General features: G+C 46.6%; 1 protein-coding gene across 1 annotated transcript in view; it reads right to left on the bottom strand.

Moving 5' to 3' along the window:
* Positions 1 to 18905, bottom strand: part of SBSPON (somatomedin B and thrombospondin type 1 domain containing) — a 29104-nt gene extending 10199 nt beyond the window's left edge. Inside the window, exons 1-2 of the mRNA XM_050802643.1 lie at positions 18493 to 18905; positions 6570 to 6764 (exon numbers count right to left, since the gene is read on the bottom strand). Coding sequence (XP_050658600.1) covers positions 6570 to 6764; positions 18493 to 18706 — 409 coding nt within the window. The 5' untranslated portion in view covers positions 18707 to 18905. The remainder of the gene's footprint in view (positions 1 to 6569; positions 6765 to 18492) is intronic.
* Between the last annotated feature and the right edge of the window lie 232 nt (positions 18906 to 19137).

Below are 19137 nucleotides of genomic sequence, written 5' to 3'. Positions count from 1 at the left end.
TTCCAGGGACAACTCTAAGTCACTTTTCATGTATTAATTTAATTCTCACAAGCCTCTTGAGATAGATCCTATTATTTCCCCATTTCACAGATGAGAAAACTGTGGCACAGAGAGGTTAAGAAATCTATTTAAGGCTCATACCTAAATATAGCCCAGCCAGGCAATGTCTCCGAAATCAAACTCCTCAGGGCGGCACTCCACTGCCTCTATAATAACACAGATGACAAAGTTCCAGTACTGCCTGCAGCACGTTTCCCATGAATTATTTAAATTCGGCTTTATTTTCCCTTTCTGTCACTAATCACTGTGTTTTATGTGAAGTCAGATTTAAGAACGGAAAAGAGAAACTTTTAGCCCCTTGTATCTGGAGTGCCCTCAGGCCATGAGGTAGGGGAGCCAGGGAGGGCACGCAGTGGACGCAGGGTCACCCCCTGGGTACCATGGCCCCTGGTATGTGTATGGCCTTCTCATTTACAAAGTAATTTCACATCATATGTTACTAACCTTCACCAAAACTGCAAAGTGGTGTTATACCAATTTCATTCATCAGAAAACTGAGGCTCACCGAGGTTAAATGAAGGGAAGATAAATAGTACGTGACTAAGCAAGAACCCAGCACAGAAGCTATCTTCTGAGGACTTGGGGGTTTTCATTTTTGTTTTCCATTTTCTGTTTGTGTTAGAGACAGGGTCTCACTCTGTTGCCCAGGCTGGTCTTCTGGGGCCCAAGCAATCCTTCTGCCTTGGCCTCGCAAAGTGCTAGGATTACAGACATGTGCCACCAAGCTTGGCCCATCTGTTTTTTAGGACTTTCTATCAAGCTTGGTTTCATGCTCTTGGGATTAGGGTGCATCCTAAGAGCAAGCCAGGGCTGCTCCCCTCCATGTCCTGCCCCCAGGCCTTGGGCTTGGTAGTGGTACATTCTATTGCCAAGGTCCCTCTCCTCACATGATCCAGACTGCCTGGAGGTCCCAGAACCAGCACTACTTTTTAATACACCCCCCTGATTCAATTTGCATTACTTAAGTAATGAAATAACTTAGAAATTGTTTTTGCCTCCCGCCCCACTTCTGCTAATGTGCGGAAACACGTAACCCAGCATCCCCGGGACAAAGGCCCCCAATAAATCTAAGTTCCCCTTCCTGGCAACAGTATTCAAGTGCAATATATTCTTTGTTCATAGGCGATTTGCCAATGTTTCTGGCGTTCTATCAGCCTACCATTGTTTGGTTTTACAACAACTTCCACTTCTAAAAGCAGGGCATTGCATATACTTACTTTGAACATGAAAGTAAATTAAATTTGCTTTGAGAATTTCGTAACCCCCTCTGACACAATGGGGTGTCACAAAAGCAGGCCTGGGATCACTGGTCTGTAGATATGGTGCAGAAGAGAGTAAAATGAAAAATTGACAAATAATATCTACCTAGAGGCATATGGTTTATCATATTGCACCATTGGTCTCCTTTTAGGAGGAAAACACATATATATAAACAATTGTCATTGATGTGCAACACATTCAGTAATGTGGCTTTTTAAATTTGTTTTTATGATAAAAGTATAATCATGGTATGCATTAAATGAAACAGGAAAAAGGAAATAGCTACTTGATCATTAATAAGAGAGCTTCGGGGATCATGTTTCCTTCACTGGCTTCATGGGCCTTTGTATTTCTACTTAGTTACAAGAATCTGTAATTACAATTTTAGCTGTAATGATGACAGTTAATAGCAAAACACTATTGAGGTGGGAAAATCCCACAGGACTTTTAGCCAGGAGATCCAGGTTTAAGTTCCAGTAATCCTTCACACGTGCTGTCACCTCTTGGAACTCCAATGTCCTCAGGTGTAAACCAAGGATAATGACTCTGTCCTACCTCTCTGTGGAGGCAGAACTGTGACCCCAAGGATGTCCGTGTCCTGATCCCCAGAACCTGTGAATATGTTATATTACATGGGAACAAGGAATTAAGGTTACAGGTGGAATTAAGGTTGCTGCTCAGCTGACCTTAAAATAGGAAGCATAGCCTGGGTTTTCCAGGTGGACCCAATGTAATCACAGGAGCCTTAGAAAGAGTTGGTCAGAACCTGGCCAGCATGGCGAAACCCCATTTGTACCAAAAATACAAAAATTAGCCGGGTGTGTTTGCGGGCACCTGTAATCCCAGCTACTTGGGAGGCTGTGGCAGGTGAATTGCTTGAACCTGGGAGGCAGAGGTTGCAGTGAGCCATGATTGCACCACTGCACTCCAGCCTGGGTGACAGGGCAAGACTCCATCTTATATGAAAAGAAGAAAAAGAAAAAAAAGATGTGGCAACAGAAGAAAGGGACAGAGAAATGCACTGTTGCTGGCTATGAGGATAGAGGGCAGTGGCAGTGAGGAAAGGATGCGGGCAGCCTCTGGAAGGTGGAAAAAGCAAGGAAGAGGAGTCTCCCCCAGAGCCTCCAGAAAGGCCTGTAGCCCGGCTGACACCTTGATTTTTGCCCAAAGAAACCCATGTCAGACTCTGATCTTCAGAAACGTAAGATAATAAATCTGTTTTGTTTTTTTGATACAGAGTTTCACTCTTGTTGCCCAGGCTGGAGTGCAACGGCACAATCTTGGCTCACTGCAACCTCTGCCTCCCGGGTTCAAGCAATTCTCCTGCCTCAGCCTCCCAAGTAGCTGAGATTACAGGCATATGCCACCACACCCTGCTAATTTTTTATTTTTAGTAGAGACGGGGTTTCACCATGTTGGTCAGGGTGTTCTCGAACTCCTGACCTCAGGGGATACATTCACCTCGGCCTCCCAAAGTGCTGGGATTACAGGCATGAGCCACTACACCCCGCCTAATCTGTGTTGTTTCAAGCCACTAAATTTGGGGTAACTTGTAGCAGCAGCCATAGAAAATGAATACACTCCACGGGGTTGCTACGAAGGCTGAACCAATGATGTCTGTAAGATCTCTCTGCTATGCAAACATTAGGGATTCGTGTGCCGCACCACAAAGTTGCCTGATCTGTGAACAGGAAGTCCAGTGGGGGTGGGAGGCAGTAACAGGGACACAGGTGATCATGCAGCAGGATGAAAGCCTCCAGGTTGAGTGTGGGCTGCTTCTCCATGCTCCCACGCCAACCTGTGTTTCCTTCTATCCCAGAGCTCACCACCATGAGTTCTATTTAGCTGTGATATGTTTATTAATCAAGTTTGGATCTCTAAAACCTAGCACAGTACTGGCACACATAGGAGGTGCTCAGTGAGTGTTAAGTTAATGAAACCCATAAGTGAATGCATAGTGCCTGGAGTGAAACAGGGCCTGGGGCCCATGGAGAATCCACCAAATTGGATATTCATGTGATTGCCTCTCATGTCCCTCTTGTTTTCCTCTAGTAAACCATCATTTTCCAAAGAGCATTCCACGGCACATGAATGATTTTAGTGGGACGCTCCATAGAAAGGGAGGTCATATAATCAAATTAAGTGGGAAAATACTGCAAATCCTCTCTCTCCCTTATAGAATAAAAATGCAGATCCACATAATAAAGGCTCTGAAAAGTTCTTTGGTAGCGAAAACTGTTTGATTTACCCCATATTTTCCAACTAATCCCTTTTCTTGCACAACTATTCTAATAAAAGAGGATACGCTTTGGGAACTTCTGCCTTCAGGAAAGTGCTACTTAGGTGACCCAGCTATGACAGGGGGGTGTCTGTCACGCTTGGGCTACAGCAGTGGCTCTCAAACTCCAGTGAGCATCCGAAGCCCCTGGAAGCCTTGCTAGAACGCAGAGTGCTGGGCCCACATGCAGGGATTATGATCTCATGGGTCTGGGTGAGTGAGGCTGAGGAAGCAGATCCTGATGCTGCTGCTCCAGCACCACCTGTTAGGAATCACCAGACAGGGTTGTTGGAGGGGTCCTGTCTTCCCCAACTAGCTTGTGACAGGAGTAATCATCACCAAGACATCTCCAACAGGAGGGGAATGCTGGGGACCAAAGTCAGGACTGCAAATGCCAGCCGCCCTCCCTCAAGTAGAGATTTCTCCTCTCTTCCCAAGCTGACATCTTTTATTTTATGATAGTAGTGAAGGAGGCTGTTCAGTACAGATATGCTAAGACATAGTCGCTAACAACTTCCTGCATTGTCCTGGGTAGAGACCCAGGGCTGGGAAGGGGAGCGCGACAGCCTGGTGCCCCACTGAAGAGCCTGATGTGCTGAAGGAACCCTCTAGCAGTCAGGCACGGCACAGGAGTAGGTGGGCTGCTTTTCCTGATAGGTTGGCGCTGGCTTTTAAGAACCACCAAAAACATCCACAATGTCCCACAGCGTCTTCCTCCCCGAGCCGTTTGTGTAGTGTCTCTGAAAGCGACTGGGCACATGTCTGTGAGCAGCCATGCCTGAAGCGCTCAGTGATCTCCCTGTGACCTTAATATGACCTCCGCATCAATGGGGGACAACACTCTGGCCCCTCCACTTGCCACTCCACTACCAGAGTGATCTTCTCCCCTGCAAAGAACACCCCAAAGATAAAGCCCAGAATCCCAAATAGGGTGTTCTCTGTGCGCCCCACACGCCAACCTTCCTTTGCCAATTGCGTGCGGGCCTTGCGCTCCCCCATGTTACATAAAAGAGCCAAAGATGCTTATTCCTCAGCTAGGCTAAGACCCTTTAGCTCGCAAACATGCTGGCACAAAATTCAAATTTTTTACACATGCAACTGTTTTTAAATAGCCAAATAGGCAGATTTTTAGCCACCTAGGCCTGCCTGCCTGCACACCTGTGAAACTATACCCAGCATCTGTTGGCCACTGATAGGCCTTGTGTTATCAGACCCCAAGATGCTGCTGCCCTTCTGAGGTCTCTGACCAAGAGACTCCCCACTGTGCTGCTGGATGACCTCACCTTGACATTTAAGGCCCCTTTCCAGTCTCCCTCTCCCCCAGGAGTTGCTGTGCCCTTCTCCCCAGCCCACCATAAGCCTCTGAAAAGTCTCATGCTGTGAGGGCGGCCCCTCTCATGCAGCCCTGTCCAAGCACTGCCCAGTAAAGCTTGCTGTGCTACTGCCTCTCGTGGATACAGCTTTTCCCTTGATCAGCTTCCAAATCCCTCAAACCCTCTACACCTGGCCATCAGGTTTAACCGCACTAGTCTGCCTGCCTGGGCAGTCTACATACCTCAGCCCCATCTCCAAGGAAGCCCCTCCTCCTCCTTTTCCCTCAAGACCAAGGGAATCACCTGATTACACCCGCTGAGAGCTCCCTGCACCTCTCACTTGTTTTCTACAGGTTGCACCAATTACTGCAGCTGTAAATCCCTTAACTCCCTGGATTATCTGATGATTGCACCCCTCTCACTAGGCTATGATCTACCTGACAGCAGGCTCCACATCAACTTCTCTCACCATCGTGACCCCAGTGCCCAGCCCAGCACCTGGCATCAAGTAGACTCTCAATAAATATTCGTGTGTGGAAAAAAAGAAGGAACAAAATGGCTTTACAAGGATTGTGTTGACATGAAATTTCCACATTCCTATGAGAAACACATGGTTTTTGCTATCCTGAGAAGTCAGTGTTTGCCCTATTGGATTCAATGCAGATCAACACATTAACTTTTTCATTTATTTCTCTGTGAGCCTTGTACGGTCTCTGGCTCATTAATGAGCCGATTCCTGGCCCCTCCATTGGCCACTCCAAAACCAGAGTGATCTTTTCAAATTACTTTAGCCCCAATCCAGTCTTCAGAGGAGAGGCAGGTAAAAGGAATCATTTAAAAATAATAATAAAACGCCAGGTGCAGTGGCTCACGCCTGTAATTCCAGCACTTTGGGAGGCTGAGGCGGGTGGATCACGAGGTCAGGTGATCGAGACCATCCTAGCTAACACGGTGAAACCCTGTCTCTACTAAAAAATACAAAAAATTAGCTGGGCCTGGTGGCGGGTGCCTGTAGTCCCAGCTACTTGGGAGGCTGAGGGAGAAGAATGGCATGAACCCGGGAGGCGGAACTTGCAGTGAGTCAAGATCATGCTACTACCCTCCAGCCCGGGTGACAAAGCGAGACTCCATCTCAAAAATAGTAATAATAAATAATAATAACAATAATAATAAAACAATCATTTTATCATTGTTTAGAATTCTGTGATTTTTCTGCGATTTTCCCACATGTGTGAATGTGCATAATGAAACAGGAATTGCAGTGGAAGGTGAAATAGCGTTAACCTCCCTGGACACTTACTATGCTGTGTGAAATGTCATCCTCCTATCTAAAGTCCTTCATGACTAGCTTGATTGAGTTCACTCAAAACCACAAGCATGCGGTTTATTTCATTACTGAGCCCATGCACAATGAGAATGGGCCATCGGATTATAAAACACACGAAGGGAAGTGAGGGAAAGGCAGGCGTTTGCACAGCTGGCCATAATTCCTTTATTAAGCATTTCCTGAGCTTCCTATCTACTTTGGGCAGCCTGGCCCATCCCACTCCCTGTGGTGGATGGAACTTTCCCTGGCACAGCATATGGCCTTTTATGGGATGAAGTGGTCAAAAAGTCATCACAGATAACAAAGGCAGCAACCATGAAAACATCAGTACCATAGGAGTGCCCGCAGTTCTGGCCCTGCGGGGTGGAGTACTCCAGGCAGCCGGCTCTCTCTTCCAGGGGTGGGCAGGGCGCCCCGCCGTTCTGAGGCTCCTGCTGCACAGAGCGCCTCCGCACACGGGTTGTAGGCTTGCACTGGTCTGCACAGCCACTCCAGGGGCTCCATTCCCCCACGAAGCATGGGCGAGCTGAAAAACAGCACAAAAGGACGCTCACCTGAGTAAATCCCGCCAGGTTGTCAGGCTGTTCCCGCCAACACAAACAGCTGAGTTTAGCCCCATGTAAACTTCGCCTGGCCCCAGGCCCTGTATCAGGAGATGCACACAAAGCCTCAGCAGGTCCCAGTTGACACTGACTCCACCTGCCCACCCTGATGGTGAATTGATAACCTGGTAGCCCTTAGAAGCAGCTGGATACCCGTGGATCCTAAATGTGGGTCTGACCCAGGGAAACACACCCAAGCAGAAGAGACGGATGCTTTCAGGGGAATTTCTCATACTCCCTGGGCCGAGATCAGATATTTGCTTTTGTTTTTCCTTGATATTAACTTTATTTGCCCCTGCCCATAACATTTTTATTATAACAAGACATTCTCATCATAGACAATATAAACAAAAAAGAAGGTATGAAAAAGAAAATGTACTTCACCCACCAACAATCCCATCACCTACCCAGGTCAATTCTTCTCAGCAAATGTGTCTTCATGAGAAACAGGGCTTAGGGCCATGCATAGGGACCCCTATACTTTAAGTTTCTCCTGTTTACTCTATTTTCTTTCTCCATGGCTTGTAGACTTGTAAACTATGAGGGTTGGAGTTTAGAGATGAGCCACCAGGGCCCAGAGAGGTAAAGAGTATTCACGGTCACGCATGAAGAGGCAGAGTCAGGCCAAGAATCTGGCCCTGGAGTCTTTGTGCTGTTGGTCTATGCTTTTCCACACAATTTGGTCCGCGTGGGGCTCAGCTGGTTTCTCGGCAGCCAGCCGTGCACTGGGCTGCTCCCTGGAGTCCAGCAATACGTATTAGGATTCCCCTGATGGACAACTAAAGCCATTCTCCTTCCTTGATTCTGAAGTCCACTTACCAAATCTGAAGATGTAATTTAAAAATGCAATTTCCTCACCATGACCATAAAATCAATATGGCATCACATTTAACTTTCTCATTCAAAGTTCTAATGTGTCTCAGACTGTAATCAGCTTTTACATTGAATTATTTCAGGATTTAAAATTAAATATAAGAAAAGGAAAGAACCAGAAGACAGAAGACGTGCCCATGATCTAGATGCCAAACCTTTTTTTCCCTTGAAGTGTGATCCACTTTCCTGTCATCCTCGTACTTTCCAATTCATAGTGTTTCCCACAAGAATTAGCACTCTGACTTCTTTGAAAGCTTGATTTGAACTTCTGCATTTATAGTTTTCGGAGGACATGTGATTTGGCAGCACATAGCTACCCCTGACATAAAAAGGGTCCCAAGCAACATAAACATGTCAGTATTTTTTAAATTTCCAAACTAGTTTAAAACATGCTTTCATTCATCAACTAAATACCTATAGGTATCACAAGTCGACTACCTAAAGAAGCCAGAATGAGCCACGTTAGAGTTCATTCCCAATATCCGCCATGCATACCTACATCTTTCAGAAAACCACTAACAGGTCACTTCCTGCTTTTGTTGGCTCTTGTTAGCCCTTCCCTTTTTATTTTCATGATTTCATAATTTCATTGGCCCATCGAAGCAAAAGGCATTGAAAGAGATCCCCTAGGCTGCGAGCTGATTGAGAAGGATTCCTTCTATCCTTCATTATTTCAATACCTCTTTTCTTCCACCTTCAGCCTTGAGTCTAGCTAGTCCTGCTGTGATGTGTTAGGCTTGAACAATACTTAATAAGGCATACAAAAGAATGCACTTGTTTCAAAGATTAACATTTGGACATCACTATAAAATACAATTTTGCCATAGCCTTAACTCAGAACTTAGTAATATGGCCTTGAGTTAGACTCAGTTCTTATGGTAAAAGATGACACTGGGGAGGGTTTTCTGACTGAACTTAGCCTCCCAGGATTCCATCATCATATGTGTCTCTTGTCTAGTATTTGTTTCTTGTATTTGGTTTGGTCTCACAGTTGCAGTCCTCAAAATTACAGAATCAATCACTGCATCAAGTTGTTCCTGTTGGTTACAGTTTGTCCTTAGCAAAACGCTATATCCTATTTTTCCAATCCATGATTTTAAAAGCTCCATAAAGAGAATCAGAAAGTTGTAGGGTCCAGAACAATGACATCTCAATTGCTTCATTATGAGACAAAATAAAAAACACTCACTCAGAATTACAGGAATAAAAAGGTGTTTCACAAAATATTTTGTGTCAGAAGATGAAATAAGAAGTATTTATTCCTATACTGCACCAAAGATTCTATTCTTGGTTAGCTTGTGAACTTTTGATTATTTGGATTGCAAGCCATCATAGATCACAAGAGATCTTTGGTCATGGAGGATAGGGGAAGTAAGGAAACTTCTGACAGATTTATTACAAGTCATTTATTATGGCTGCCTGACACAGATTTCCTTCTGGATGATTCCAATAGTATTCGTGTCCCCTTTCCCACTAGCTTATCTAATTCACATCTATTCACAGCATATCAAAATATTCTTTTTACAATCTGACCTTCTCAATCTTCACTTGAGTTTCACCAGCTGTTAATGGAGCCGATAGACTGTGGCACCTAGGAGTGGCATGGTGGCCTTTGACTCCAAGTTTGTCACAGCTTCTCAGTTGCTTCAGAGTTAGAATTTGATGACATCATCCACCCCTTTTAGGAGAAGAAAGCCTAGATTTAATGGGTGCCAAGAAGCTCGGTAAGCTTTCTCTTTTCTTTTCTTCTTTGTTTAAACTCAAGTTAATATTCGGGTTGGGTCTCCCCAGAAGCAGCCTGTGAGACATGGATTTAAATGCAAGCAATTTATTTGTGAGGTGATCTCAAGCACCATAGAGGAGTGGAGAACAGAGTCAGAGAAGCAGACAGAAAGAGCACAGACAGAAGAGAGCACAGACAGAAAATAGACACTTAAAAGCTCTGCTGAAGGCCTGGCAGGCACCTCTGGCTCTCAGCTCATTGGAGAGTGAGATAATGGATATAGATTCAGAGTGCAAGGAATTATCAAGTCCTTGCCCATTTACCAACTGGTCCCCCTTTCTCAAGAGCTTTCCAGCTATCAGAGATTCCTACCACAGCCAAAGAAGAATAAGTGATATATCTCAGTAATGAATCACACACAAGAGCAGCACATTTTCACAGTCCTAATGGAGATAGCCAGTCACGTCCAAGTACAATTACTTTAAAAGATGGATCACTAATTTTTTAAAAGAATAAATGACTTAAACTCCCTCATTTCATTTGGATTTCATCTGACATCCGAACTCCCTGCTGTGACCTACAAGCTTCCATTCCTGCGTAACCTGGCCTCTGCCTGACCTTCCACTTCCACCTGCACTTCACCGCCCATCTCCGCTCCAAGTTCAGCCACATGGGTCTCTTTACCCCTTGAACACACCAAGCTCTTTCCCACCCTGGGACCTTGTACACATTTTTACTCTGCTGGGAATATTCTCCCCACACTGGGCATAGCTGGGTCCCACTCACTCTTTAATTCCCAGACTAACTATTTCCTCTTCAGGGAGTCTTTTTCTGGCCAGCTTTTTCTAGTCTTCGCCCAGCCCCATGACACAGACACACAGACACACACACACACACACACACACACACACACACACACACACACATTCCTCTCAGAGCTTGGTGTTCCTTCCCTTGTAGCATTGCCATAATTCATAATTACATATTCATTTGTTGTGTTTATTGTTGATGCCCCTGAGGATCATGATAGTTTTTTATTTCATTCCTGGCACTTGGCACGTGGTAGGTGCTTAATCATATTCATTGAACGAATGAATGAATGAATGAATGAATGAATGAAATGGCATTGGGCATGTTTCCCCTCCTCCCTAGATAATGTTCTACATTGAAACAGACTCTGATCTGTTCATATCATTTGTTAGAAACCAAAGCACTGACGGAGGCTCCAGCAAAGGAAGGAAGTAGGGTGGAAGGACACAAACAAATCAGAAGCCCCCACAGCCAAACCCATGGGAATTCTTAGTCTGGCCCAGAGTTTGGGCTCTCCTGGCAGCAATGGCCCCAAGGGTGTCCATTGGAAGGAGCACTGTTTTCTGTGCCTAAAGATCAGGTAGGTCCAAGCTTCTCCTGGCAGCTGCGAGTCCTTTAGATCCATTCTGATCTATGTATATCTCCTGCCAGGACCACATTTTGAAAGTAACAAGCTTCTTTACTTTTATTATCTGTGCCATAACATGGCATTTCCTTTCATCTGATCCAAATTTCCCTCACTCAAGAATTTCAGAATATGTTTAAAAACATAATAATCCACACTTACCTTTTCTGTACCACTCATGGTCTGACGTGGTCTGTGCCACTCATGGTTTGGGGAGGTCTCCTTTCCTCCCAGCCAGACTCTTCAAGGTCATGTCTTCCGCTTTTGGACCCATCTTTCTAGGCACTTCTCATCTCGGAGTTACCACTGGACTTTCTCTAGGTCTGTTCACAGCTCAGGAAGTTGTGCCAGCCAGAGCAAGACACCCTATTCTCAGCCTTTAGGTACCAAAGGGTCATTTAAAAATATACATATTTTTTCAAATGCTTTTCTAGGCAATGCCAAATACATGCACACAGAGAGCAACAAAATGAGCCGACAGCCAGAGCCATTCATTTTATAAAGAGAGTTTGGACTATTTCTTCTTCGATGTGAGGCGTTGTTCTTGTTTTCATGTAACGGTGTCTCCTTGGTTAATCACAGAGACTCAAGCACTCTCCTTTGTAATCTAGCCCTGCCTATTGGCTCTTTGCCATCTAAAAGTTTAAGACCACCCACAAATAAGTGCTTTCTCCCTCACACTGTGAAGTTCAAATAGTCCTAATCATTCCTAAGGAAATGTTCTTACACCATACCCACAGCAGTACCCGTTTATGCACAGCTATTGTTTCTTCACATTCTGTGGAAGAAAAAAAATCCGGTCCTAGTATTCCCCCAACACCCACACATGCACACCTCATAGTGACAGAAATTTAAATATATGTCATCTCCCTTTTCTTTTTTTCTTTTTTTTTTTTTTTGGAGACAGACTCTTGCTCTGTCACCCAGGCTAGAGTGCAGTGGTGTGATCTCAACTCACTGCAACCTCCGCCTCCTGAGTTCAAGCGATTTTCATGCTTCAGCCTCCCGAGTAGTTGGGATTATAGGAGCGCACCTCCATGCCTGGCTAATTTTTTGTATTTTTAGTAGAGACGGGGTTTTGCCATGTTGGCCAGGCTGGTCTCGAACTCCTGACTTCAGGTGAGCCTCCCACCTCGGCCTCCCAAAGTGCTGGGATTACAGGCATGAGCCACCGTGCCTGGCCATCATCTTCCTTTCTCTTTCTCCATGTGTATTCCTCTTTCTGTAGAACCTTGTCAAAGCTTCTCTGAAAGCCAAATGAGACTACGTTCCCCAAGTGCCTATTACTCCATCAGAAAGCTCAAAAAAATGATCAAGACTTTTTTCCCCCTCTTGCGAAAACCATGCTATCTGGCCCCCAAAGGGTGTTTTTTGTTTTTTGTTTTTTTTCTTTTGAGACATTACTGGACTAGTTCCTGAAGTACTAGCAAGATGATATGGGCTGCGTCATTTGATAAATAGAATTTTATACACTATGTAACCCAGGGGAAAAAAATATATGAATAAAAAAGAAAATAGTACTTTTTTTTTTTTTCTGGGTAACAGGTTTCCAGGTGAGTTGTTTTCTTGTTTTGTGCTTTTCTGTATTTTCCAAATTTTCTGCAACAAACATATATTTTGTATATGTTTGTATACAAAATATATACAAAGGAAGGAAAATCTTTTATAAAGGAAATGTGGCAACACCCTGGATGGCAGTGTCATCTGAAGCCATGGACAACATCCCCGGTGGGGATGGGTGGGACGACTGCTCACACTCTTTTGACAAACATTATGAAGTGGCATCATGATAGCCATTGGGGTTTATGAAGATGAGCAAGACACACTCTGCCCTCGAGGGGCCCCGAGTAGATGGAGGGAGAAGGCTTGCTCACTCTGCTGGTGTTTATGTGGGGCCTACCCCGCAAAGCACACTGCTTCTCGTAAGACCTCATTTCTCTGAGGCAGAAAAACATCATGTTTTGACATGTGGGCTCTGGATCCGGAGGACCTGGCTTCAAATCTCACTACACCACTTATTAGCACTGTGACTTCGGACAAGTTACCAAACCTGTCCGTGCCTTGTTTACCTCGTATGTAAAATGAGACCAAAATGAGGAATAACTTCAGCGGGTTGTGGGATCAAGTAAGTTAATAACTGTGAAGTGCTTGGGAGAGTGCCTGGTATGGAGTAAATGTTAAGTGTTAACAACTTGACCCTCCTTCACTGCTCACCCAGGGCCGCAGCCAAATTCTACTAAGTCAAGTTCATTTGAATACTGGCTCCAGGCAGGCCCCGCTCATTTTTTTTTCTTTAAAGCCAAAGGCGACGTCTCTCAGACTGTTCTGGCTCCTATAAAGCCTCAACTCTGTAAATCATCGTAGACTCTGGCATCTTTCCTTTGGGTGAGTTTGGAGCCTATATTTTCAAGCATGGTGCCTCTTTCCCTCCAGATATGATGTCATCAGACTTTGGCTAGTTTGTTTCCTAGACTCTCCATAAATCTAGGAGAAGACACCAGCCCATATAGGCTATTCAATGTTTGTCCTGCTTCACTTGGGTTAATTATTACCCTCTCCTTAAACTGCCAATCAATGATCTAATGCAACTACTGTTCTATGATCTTAGAAAATGCAAACTCTAGGAACCCAGTTGGAGAATTAGAGATTGGGGGTGTTACCCACTTCATTAGCAAGTCTTCCAAGAAGTTCTTCCAGGGCAGGGTAACTTGGATCTGTTCCCCTACTCTACTTTTCCCCATCCCTGGTAAGGCACAGCCAGTGGAGAATTTTCCATCCCTTTTTTAGTGGAGGTGGGAAGGGAGCCGTGATGCTCCCTTGGTGTTGAAACTCATGCCATTGTCGTAATGAGATTTCCTGAGATCATTCCCGAACAGATGTATTTGACAGTTTAGTAACTGTATAGATTCAACAACATTTTAGTTTTTACATGAGAAAAAAAGTCTTCTTATTTAGAAAAAGAAATGCCAGTATTTAATCTCTTAGCCACATAATAACAATAGTAATACTGCATTTATCAAGATGAAAAAATCAGAAGGAATAGAAGTAAAGCATGCTTAGTTACACTGACTCAGTTACATTTTCCATTCACGTTGAATGTAATATCAGTCAAAAAAGGCTTTAGGTAGCAACAATAGGTAATATAATGGGTAAGCAGGAAAAGAGGGCCAGGCGCCATGGCTCACACCTGTAATCCCAGCATGTTGGGAGGCCAAGGCAGGCAGATTGCTTGAGCCTAGGAATTGGAGATCAGCTTGGGCAACATGGTGAAACTTCATCTCCACAAAAAATAGCCAGGCTTGGCAGCACACACGTCTGTAGTCCCAGCTACTCAGGGAGCTGAGGTGGGAAGATGGACTTGAGCCTGTGAAGCAGAGGTGTGGAGGTTGCAATAAGCTGAGATCACACCACTGCACTCCAGCCTAGGTGACAGAATCAGATCCCCTCTCAAAAAGAAAAAGAGAGAGAGAGAGAAGAAGAGATTCTAAGAGGCAGAATGGTTCTATGGGCATAGAGTAACTGAGGGTTCTGAGATGCTGAAACCTGATTTATCCAGGAATAAATAATAGCCATAAATTGGCACAAATATATGTGGCAATTGGCAGTCTGAAATCAGGCACTTCAGATCTCAGCTCTGCTCATTGGTGTTAACTTGAGTAACGGAAACCCTTGGAAAGCCTTAACTGTTCTGTCTATAAAAATACTAGTATAGGTCACCAGGTTCTTTTCCCAAATGCTTGAGGCAGTTGAGTCTCAGAACTCAGGACTTCCCGGATCTTAGAAAGGGAATACAGTCTATGTACCTTATTTGGAGTGTTCGCCTCTCCTTAGCAGGGTCTGGAGCAGTTCCTTGAAAAATATATTAATATTTTTGACGCAAAATATAAACAAAGATTATCAATATCCTTCTATCAGTGCAAGTCAGGTGAGATTTTTGCCACCAAATGAGTTATGAAAAAACTTTAAAATGTTAGCACTTTTTAGATTGGGATTGTCATATGGGTTTGTGGACCTGACCTGCTGTTCTTAAGAATTGTTGGGATGCCTGGGCGTGGTAGCTCACACCTGTAATCCCAGCACTTTGGGAGGCCAAGGCAGGTGGATCACTTGAGGTCAGGAGATTGAAACCAGCCTGGCCAACATGGTGAAACCTTGTTTCTACTAAAATTACAAAAAAATTAGCCGGACATGGTGGCGGGCGCCTGTAATTCCAGCTACTCAAGAAGCTAAGGCAAGAGAATCGCTTGAACCTGGAAGGCGGGGGTTACAATGAGCCAAGATCACGCCACTGTACTCCAGCCTGGGTGATAGAGTAAATAAGACTCCTTCTCAAAAAAAAAAAAAAAAAAATTGTTGGGAGGATTAAGTGAGACAAAGTATTAAGTATCTGGCACATGGTGTGAGTTGAATATAATGTGTTTATGATTTAATATTAACAAATATAAATTATAGCAATATGTTGTCAGAAAATTATGATGTAAATATTTAATCAAATAAAATATTCTCCACTGTCCACTAGTGCTAAGAGCCAACCGACAGTACATTTGCTACCTAAATGTCTACCACAAGCCAGGTGCAGTGTAGCCTCCTTCTGTCAACTCCACAGTCCCACACAGTGGTTTCATCTCCCCTGCCCTCACCTTTTTTTGAGACAGAGTTTTACTCTGTGGCCCAGGCTGGAGAGCAGTGGCGTGATCGCAACTCACGGCAGTCTCTACCTCCTGGGCTCAGGTGATCCTCCCACCTCAGCCTTCTGGGTAGTTCAGACTACAGGAGCGCTACCACACCCAGCTAATTTTTGTCTTTTTAGAAGAAAAAGCGTTTCGCCATGTTGGCTAGGCTGGTCTCAAACTCCTGAGCTCAGACAATCCGTCTGCCTTGGCCTCCCACTGTGCTGGGATTATAGGCACGAGTCACTGCTGCCTGGCAGTATCATTCATTCCCCTTTAATGAGGTGCTTTAGGCCCCACGAGGGTGACTTTTCCAAAGTCACAAAGCCAAACGGCACCAGGGTAAAGGTCGAACCCGGGATTCTGACTTTAGAGGCAAAATTGAGGCATTCAGGTTACTTCTGGGATTAAAAAAAAAAAAAAAAAATCACAAATAAAAAACAAATATTTGAGACTTAGACTCTGTGAGAGGAAAGGCTGCATTCCAGGAGTTGCCCCAAACCAGCTTCCAGCTGCCAGGTCAGCTCTGGGCCCAGGAGGCCAGGAGCCATGGTCCATATGATTGTGGCGTGGGTCCAGGGCTAAGCAGGCGGGGCCTCTCAGCTCCCGGCCCTCTGCTCTCACCCTCGGAGGGGCAGACTCAGTCCCACCAAGTGGCCACCTTCCGACTGTCTTTATTTTCCTCCTCCCTTTGCAAGAAACTTCAGACACAGAGAATTTCTCTACACAGAGCTTTTTAGTCCCACACCTGCTTCCTTCTAGGCCTGCAAGGTCCTCTATTGACTCTGCCACAGGGTATTGCGGGCTTCAGAATATGCTCCTTTTAAAATTCAATCTGACACTATCTCCTTTTTCCCAACTCACAGCTCTTCTCTGGGGCGCACACTTACAGTGATTTCTGAGAGCTTCAAAAGACAGCAGGCCGTCTCACCGCTTCAGTACTTAGCCACTAAATCCCGACTCCAAAACCATAAGCTCTTTGTCACACTATTCTACCGCCTAGACCGAAAATAAGCAATTTCTTTTTGACCAAATAAAGACTGAGGGTTTTGCAATTCCTGGGAGCACTGTTAGGTCTCACTAGAAAGCAAGTTCTTCTCAAGACATTCGCCTTGTCTCCTCCTCATCCCTCTTATGTGCCTGCATCTCTCCAGATCTGGCTGCCTCCAGCATCTGTCCTGTTCACCATTTTGGCCTCGAGGCCTAGCACAAGGCCTGGCACAAGCAGGTGACGTCCACAGTAACTGCTGGACTGTGACATTGGGCTTCCCTCCTACAGCCTGCCTCTCCCTCCTCCGGCAGGCCTCTTCCTCATTCTGCAGGTCCAGGCTCACCCATTACTTCCTCAGGGGAGTCTTCCTTGAATTCCCTGGGTCTGTTAAGTGCTCCCTTCCAGGTCAGCTCCTGGATCACCTATTTCAGTGCTAAGTGTGTCTAACAGGGGTTTGCACAGGTTTCCCGGCTAGAGTAGAAAGTCCTAGAGAGCAGAGACTGCATCTTCATCACTTCTCTATCCCTGCGCTTACCACGGATCAGGGGACACTAACTGGGCCACAGGAATTCCATCATTACCTTTAAAACATAGGCAAGCCCCTCATGAGAGAGGCTTTGCTTGAGTTATACAGGGAAATGAGGCCGACAGTTTAGGATGCTGTGAGGAGGGGCTGGAGACACCTGGCTCAAGGGCGCTGCATTTCCTAAATAGCTGACTCTTCCATCTTACTTTAGTAGTAAAATACTCTGGCTTTGCAGCCAGAAAGGGAAAGAAGCTTATCAAAAAAACTTTATCAAAAAGAATATCAATATTCACAGGTAAATCATTAGCTTTCAACCAGGGTCAAAAAATCTTAATGCTTTCAAGTGTGTTCTTTCAGCATCGGGCCTGGCGGCAGGCTGAAGCCCTCTTCAAACAGCGCAGAGGCAGGAGGGGTGCCCCCCGCCACTGGGTATCTGGTTGCCCAGGGAATGGCATAGCCCCAGAAAACGCTGAGGATCCCACAGGCCGGGATCCTTCAGCTCGAACCCTAACATCTGTGTGGCTTTGGGGATGATGTGATTAACAGGAGCAGGGCGACTTCCACTTCCATGGCTGGCTTCTCTCAGGTACACCTTGTTCCTTAGGGCTGTACTCATCATTTGTTCCTTTATCTTTTAATTCAATTAAACCAGTTTTTATTGAGCCCTTACAGGGGCAAGGAACTGTGAGATACTGTGGGAAATCTAAAGTTGAAAAAGACTGACCCTAAAGGAAAACCAGCAAGATAACAACATAATAGGGACCTCGAGATACAATCCTTGTCATGCTGTATAGAGAAAATTGAATTCCAAGAACATACTGTACACCTCCTAGGAAAAAGAGCCTGTGCTACATTTTGGGGTCCAGAGATGAGGACACCTTCAGTTTTTTAAGACCTTGCTCTTCAGAAGAAAGTATTAATACCTTCCCAGAGCACGCCCTTGGCACAAAGTGGGAAGATTATACAATCCTGCCCTCATCACCCCTCACCAGCCCCAAAGATCCCCGAGGGTTAACAGAATGAAGGTGGTGGAGCCTGGCCCAGGGACATGCCCGTTATCTGTCAGTGCCATCTCTGCCGGCCAGAGGTGGCCCTATCCAAATGGAGTTCCTGAGTCGGAGATTTCGTCACCCGGCTTCCCTCCAGGAGAACAGCGGGATCCAGCCCTTCCATCCAGGCTTTGCTCTGTCTGGGGGTTGTGGGGAGGACACTTCGCTGTCTAGGAGGGGACTGGGAGACTCTAGGTTGAATGGAGCCTGGCGTACCTGGATGGCAGTGGTGGGGATGGGTGGGGATAGAGGGGCTGGCTCGCCAGGAGGGAAGGGGCTGGAGGACACCTGGCTCAGGGGCTGAGGTCCTTGGCACAGAGCCCTGCCTTGTGCCCGCTGGTTGCAGGCGAACGACCGGCGCCCCACCCTCGGCCTGGCCACCCACCTGGGCACGCCCTGTCGTAGTCGAAGCAGCAGTCCCCGGTGAGGCGACAGGCTTGGTCGCAGAAACACGTCCCGTAGACCCTGTCCAGCCTCCAGCCGCGGGCGAAGCAGGCGGGGTCCCGGCCGGGACAGCAGCGCCCGGCCTCGGCGCAGCCGGCCTGGGCCCCGGGCCACAGCCGCGCCAACGCGCACAGCGCCATCCACAGGGTCCTCATGGCCAGGGTTCCGGCAGCGCCTGCGACGCGGCAGACCCCCCGGGCAAGCGCTCTGCTCCTCGGCTGGCCGCGGCCCGGGAGTTGCCCGAACGGCCGGAGAGGCACAGCCGGGCCCTGCCCCGCGCCCGGCCCCCGCCCTCCGCGCCGCCCCTCCCCAGCCCTGGCGGCGAGCCCGTCGAGGCCCGGGCGGGTGGCGGAGCTGCCCCTGCCCAGGTGGAGAGGGCGCTGCAGTTCCCGGGACGCGCCCGCAATCGACGGTCCCGGCGCCACCCACTCCCCGCTGCCAGCCCGCGCCCCAGCTCCAGCACGGGGACCTACGGGGCGCGGGAGCGGAAAAGCAGGTGCTGGTTGGCGGGGCGGGGGGGCGGTTGGGGTGGGGTGCCTGGGCGTAGCCAGGAGCCCGGCCGGGGAGGCCACATTTCCTGGCTCTA

Source organism: Macaca thibetana, chromosome 8 (genome assembly GCF_024542745.1).
Source record: "Macaca thibetana thibetana isolate TM-01 chromosome 8, ASM2454274v1, whole genome shotgun sequence".
Lineage (NCBI taxonomy): Eukaryota > Metazoa > Chordata > Mammalia > Primates > Cercopithecidae > Macaca > Macaca thibetana.
This window is presented reverse-complemented; position numbering and strand designations above follow the sequence as displayed.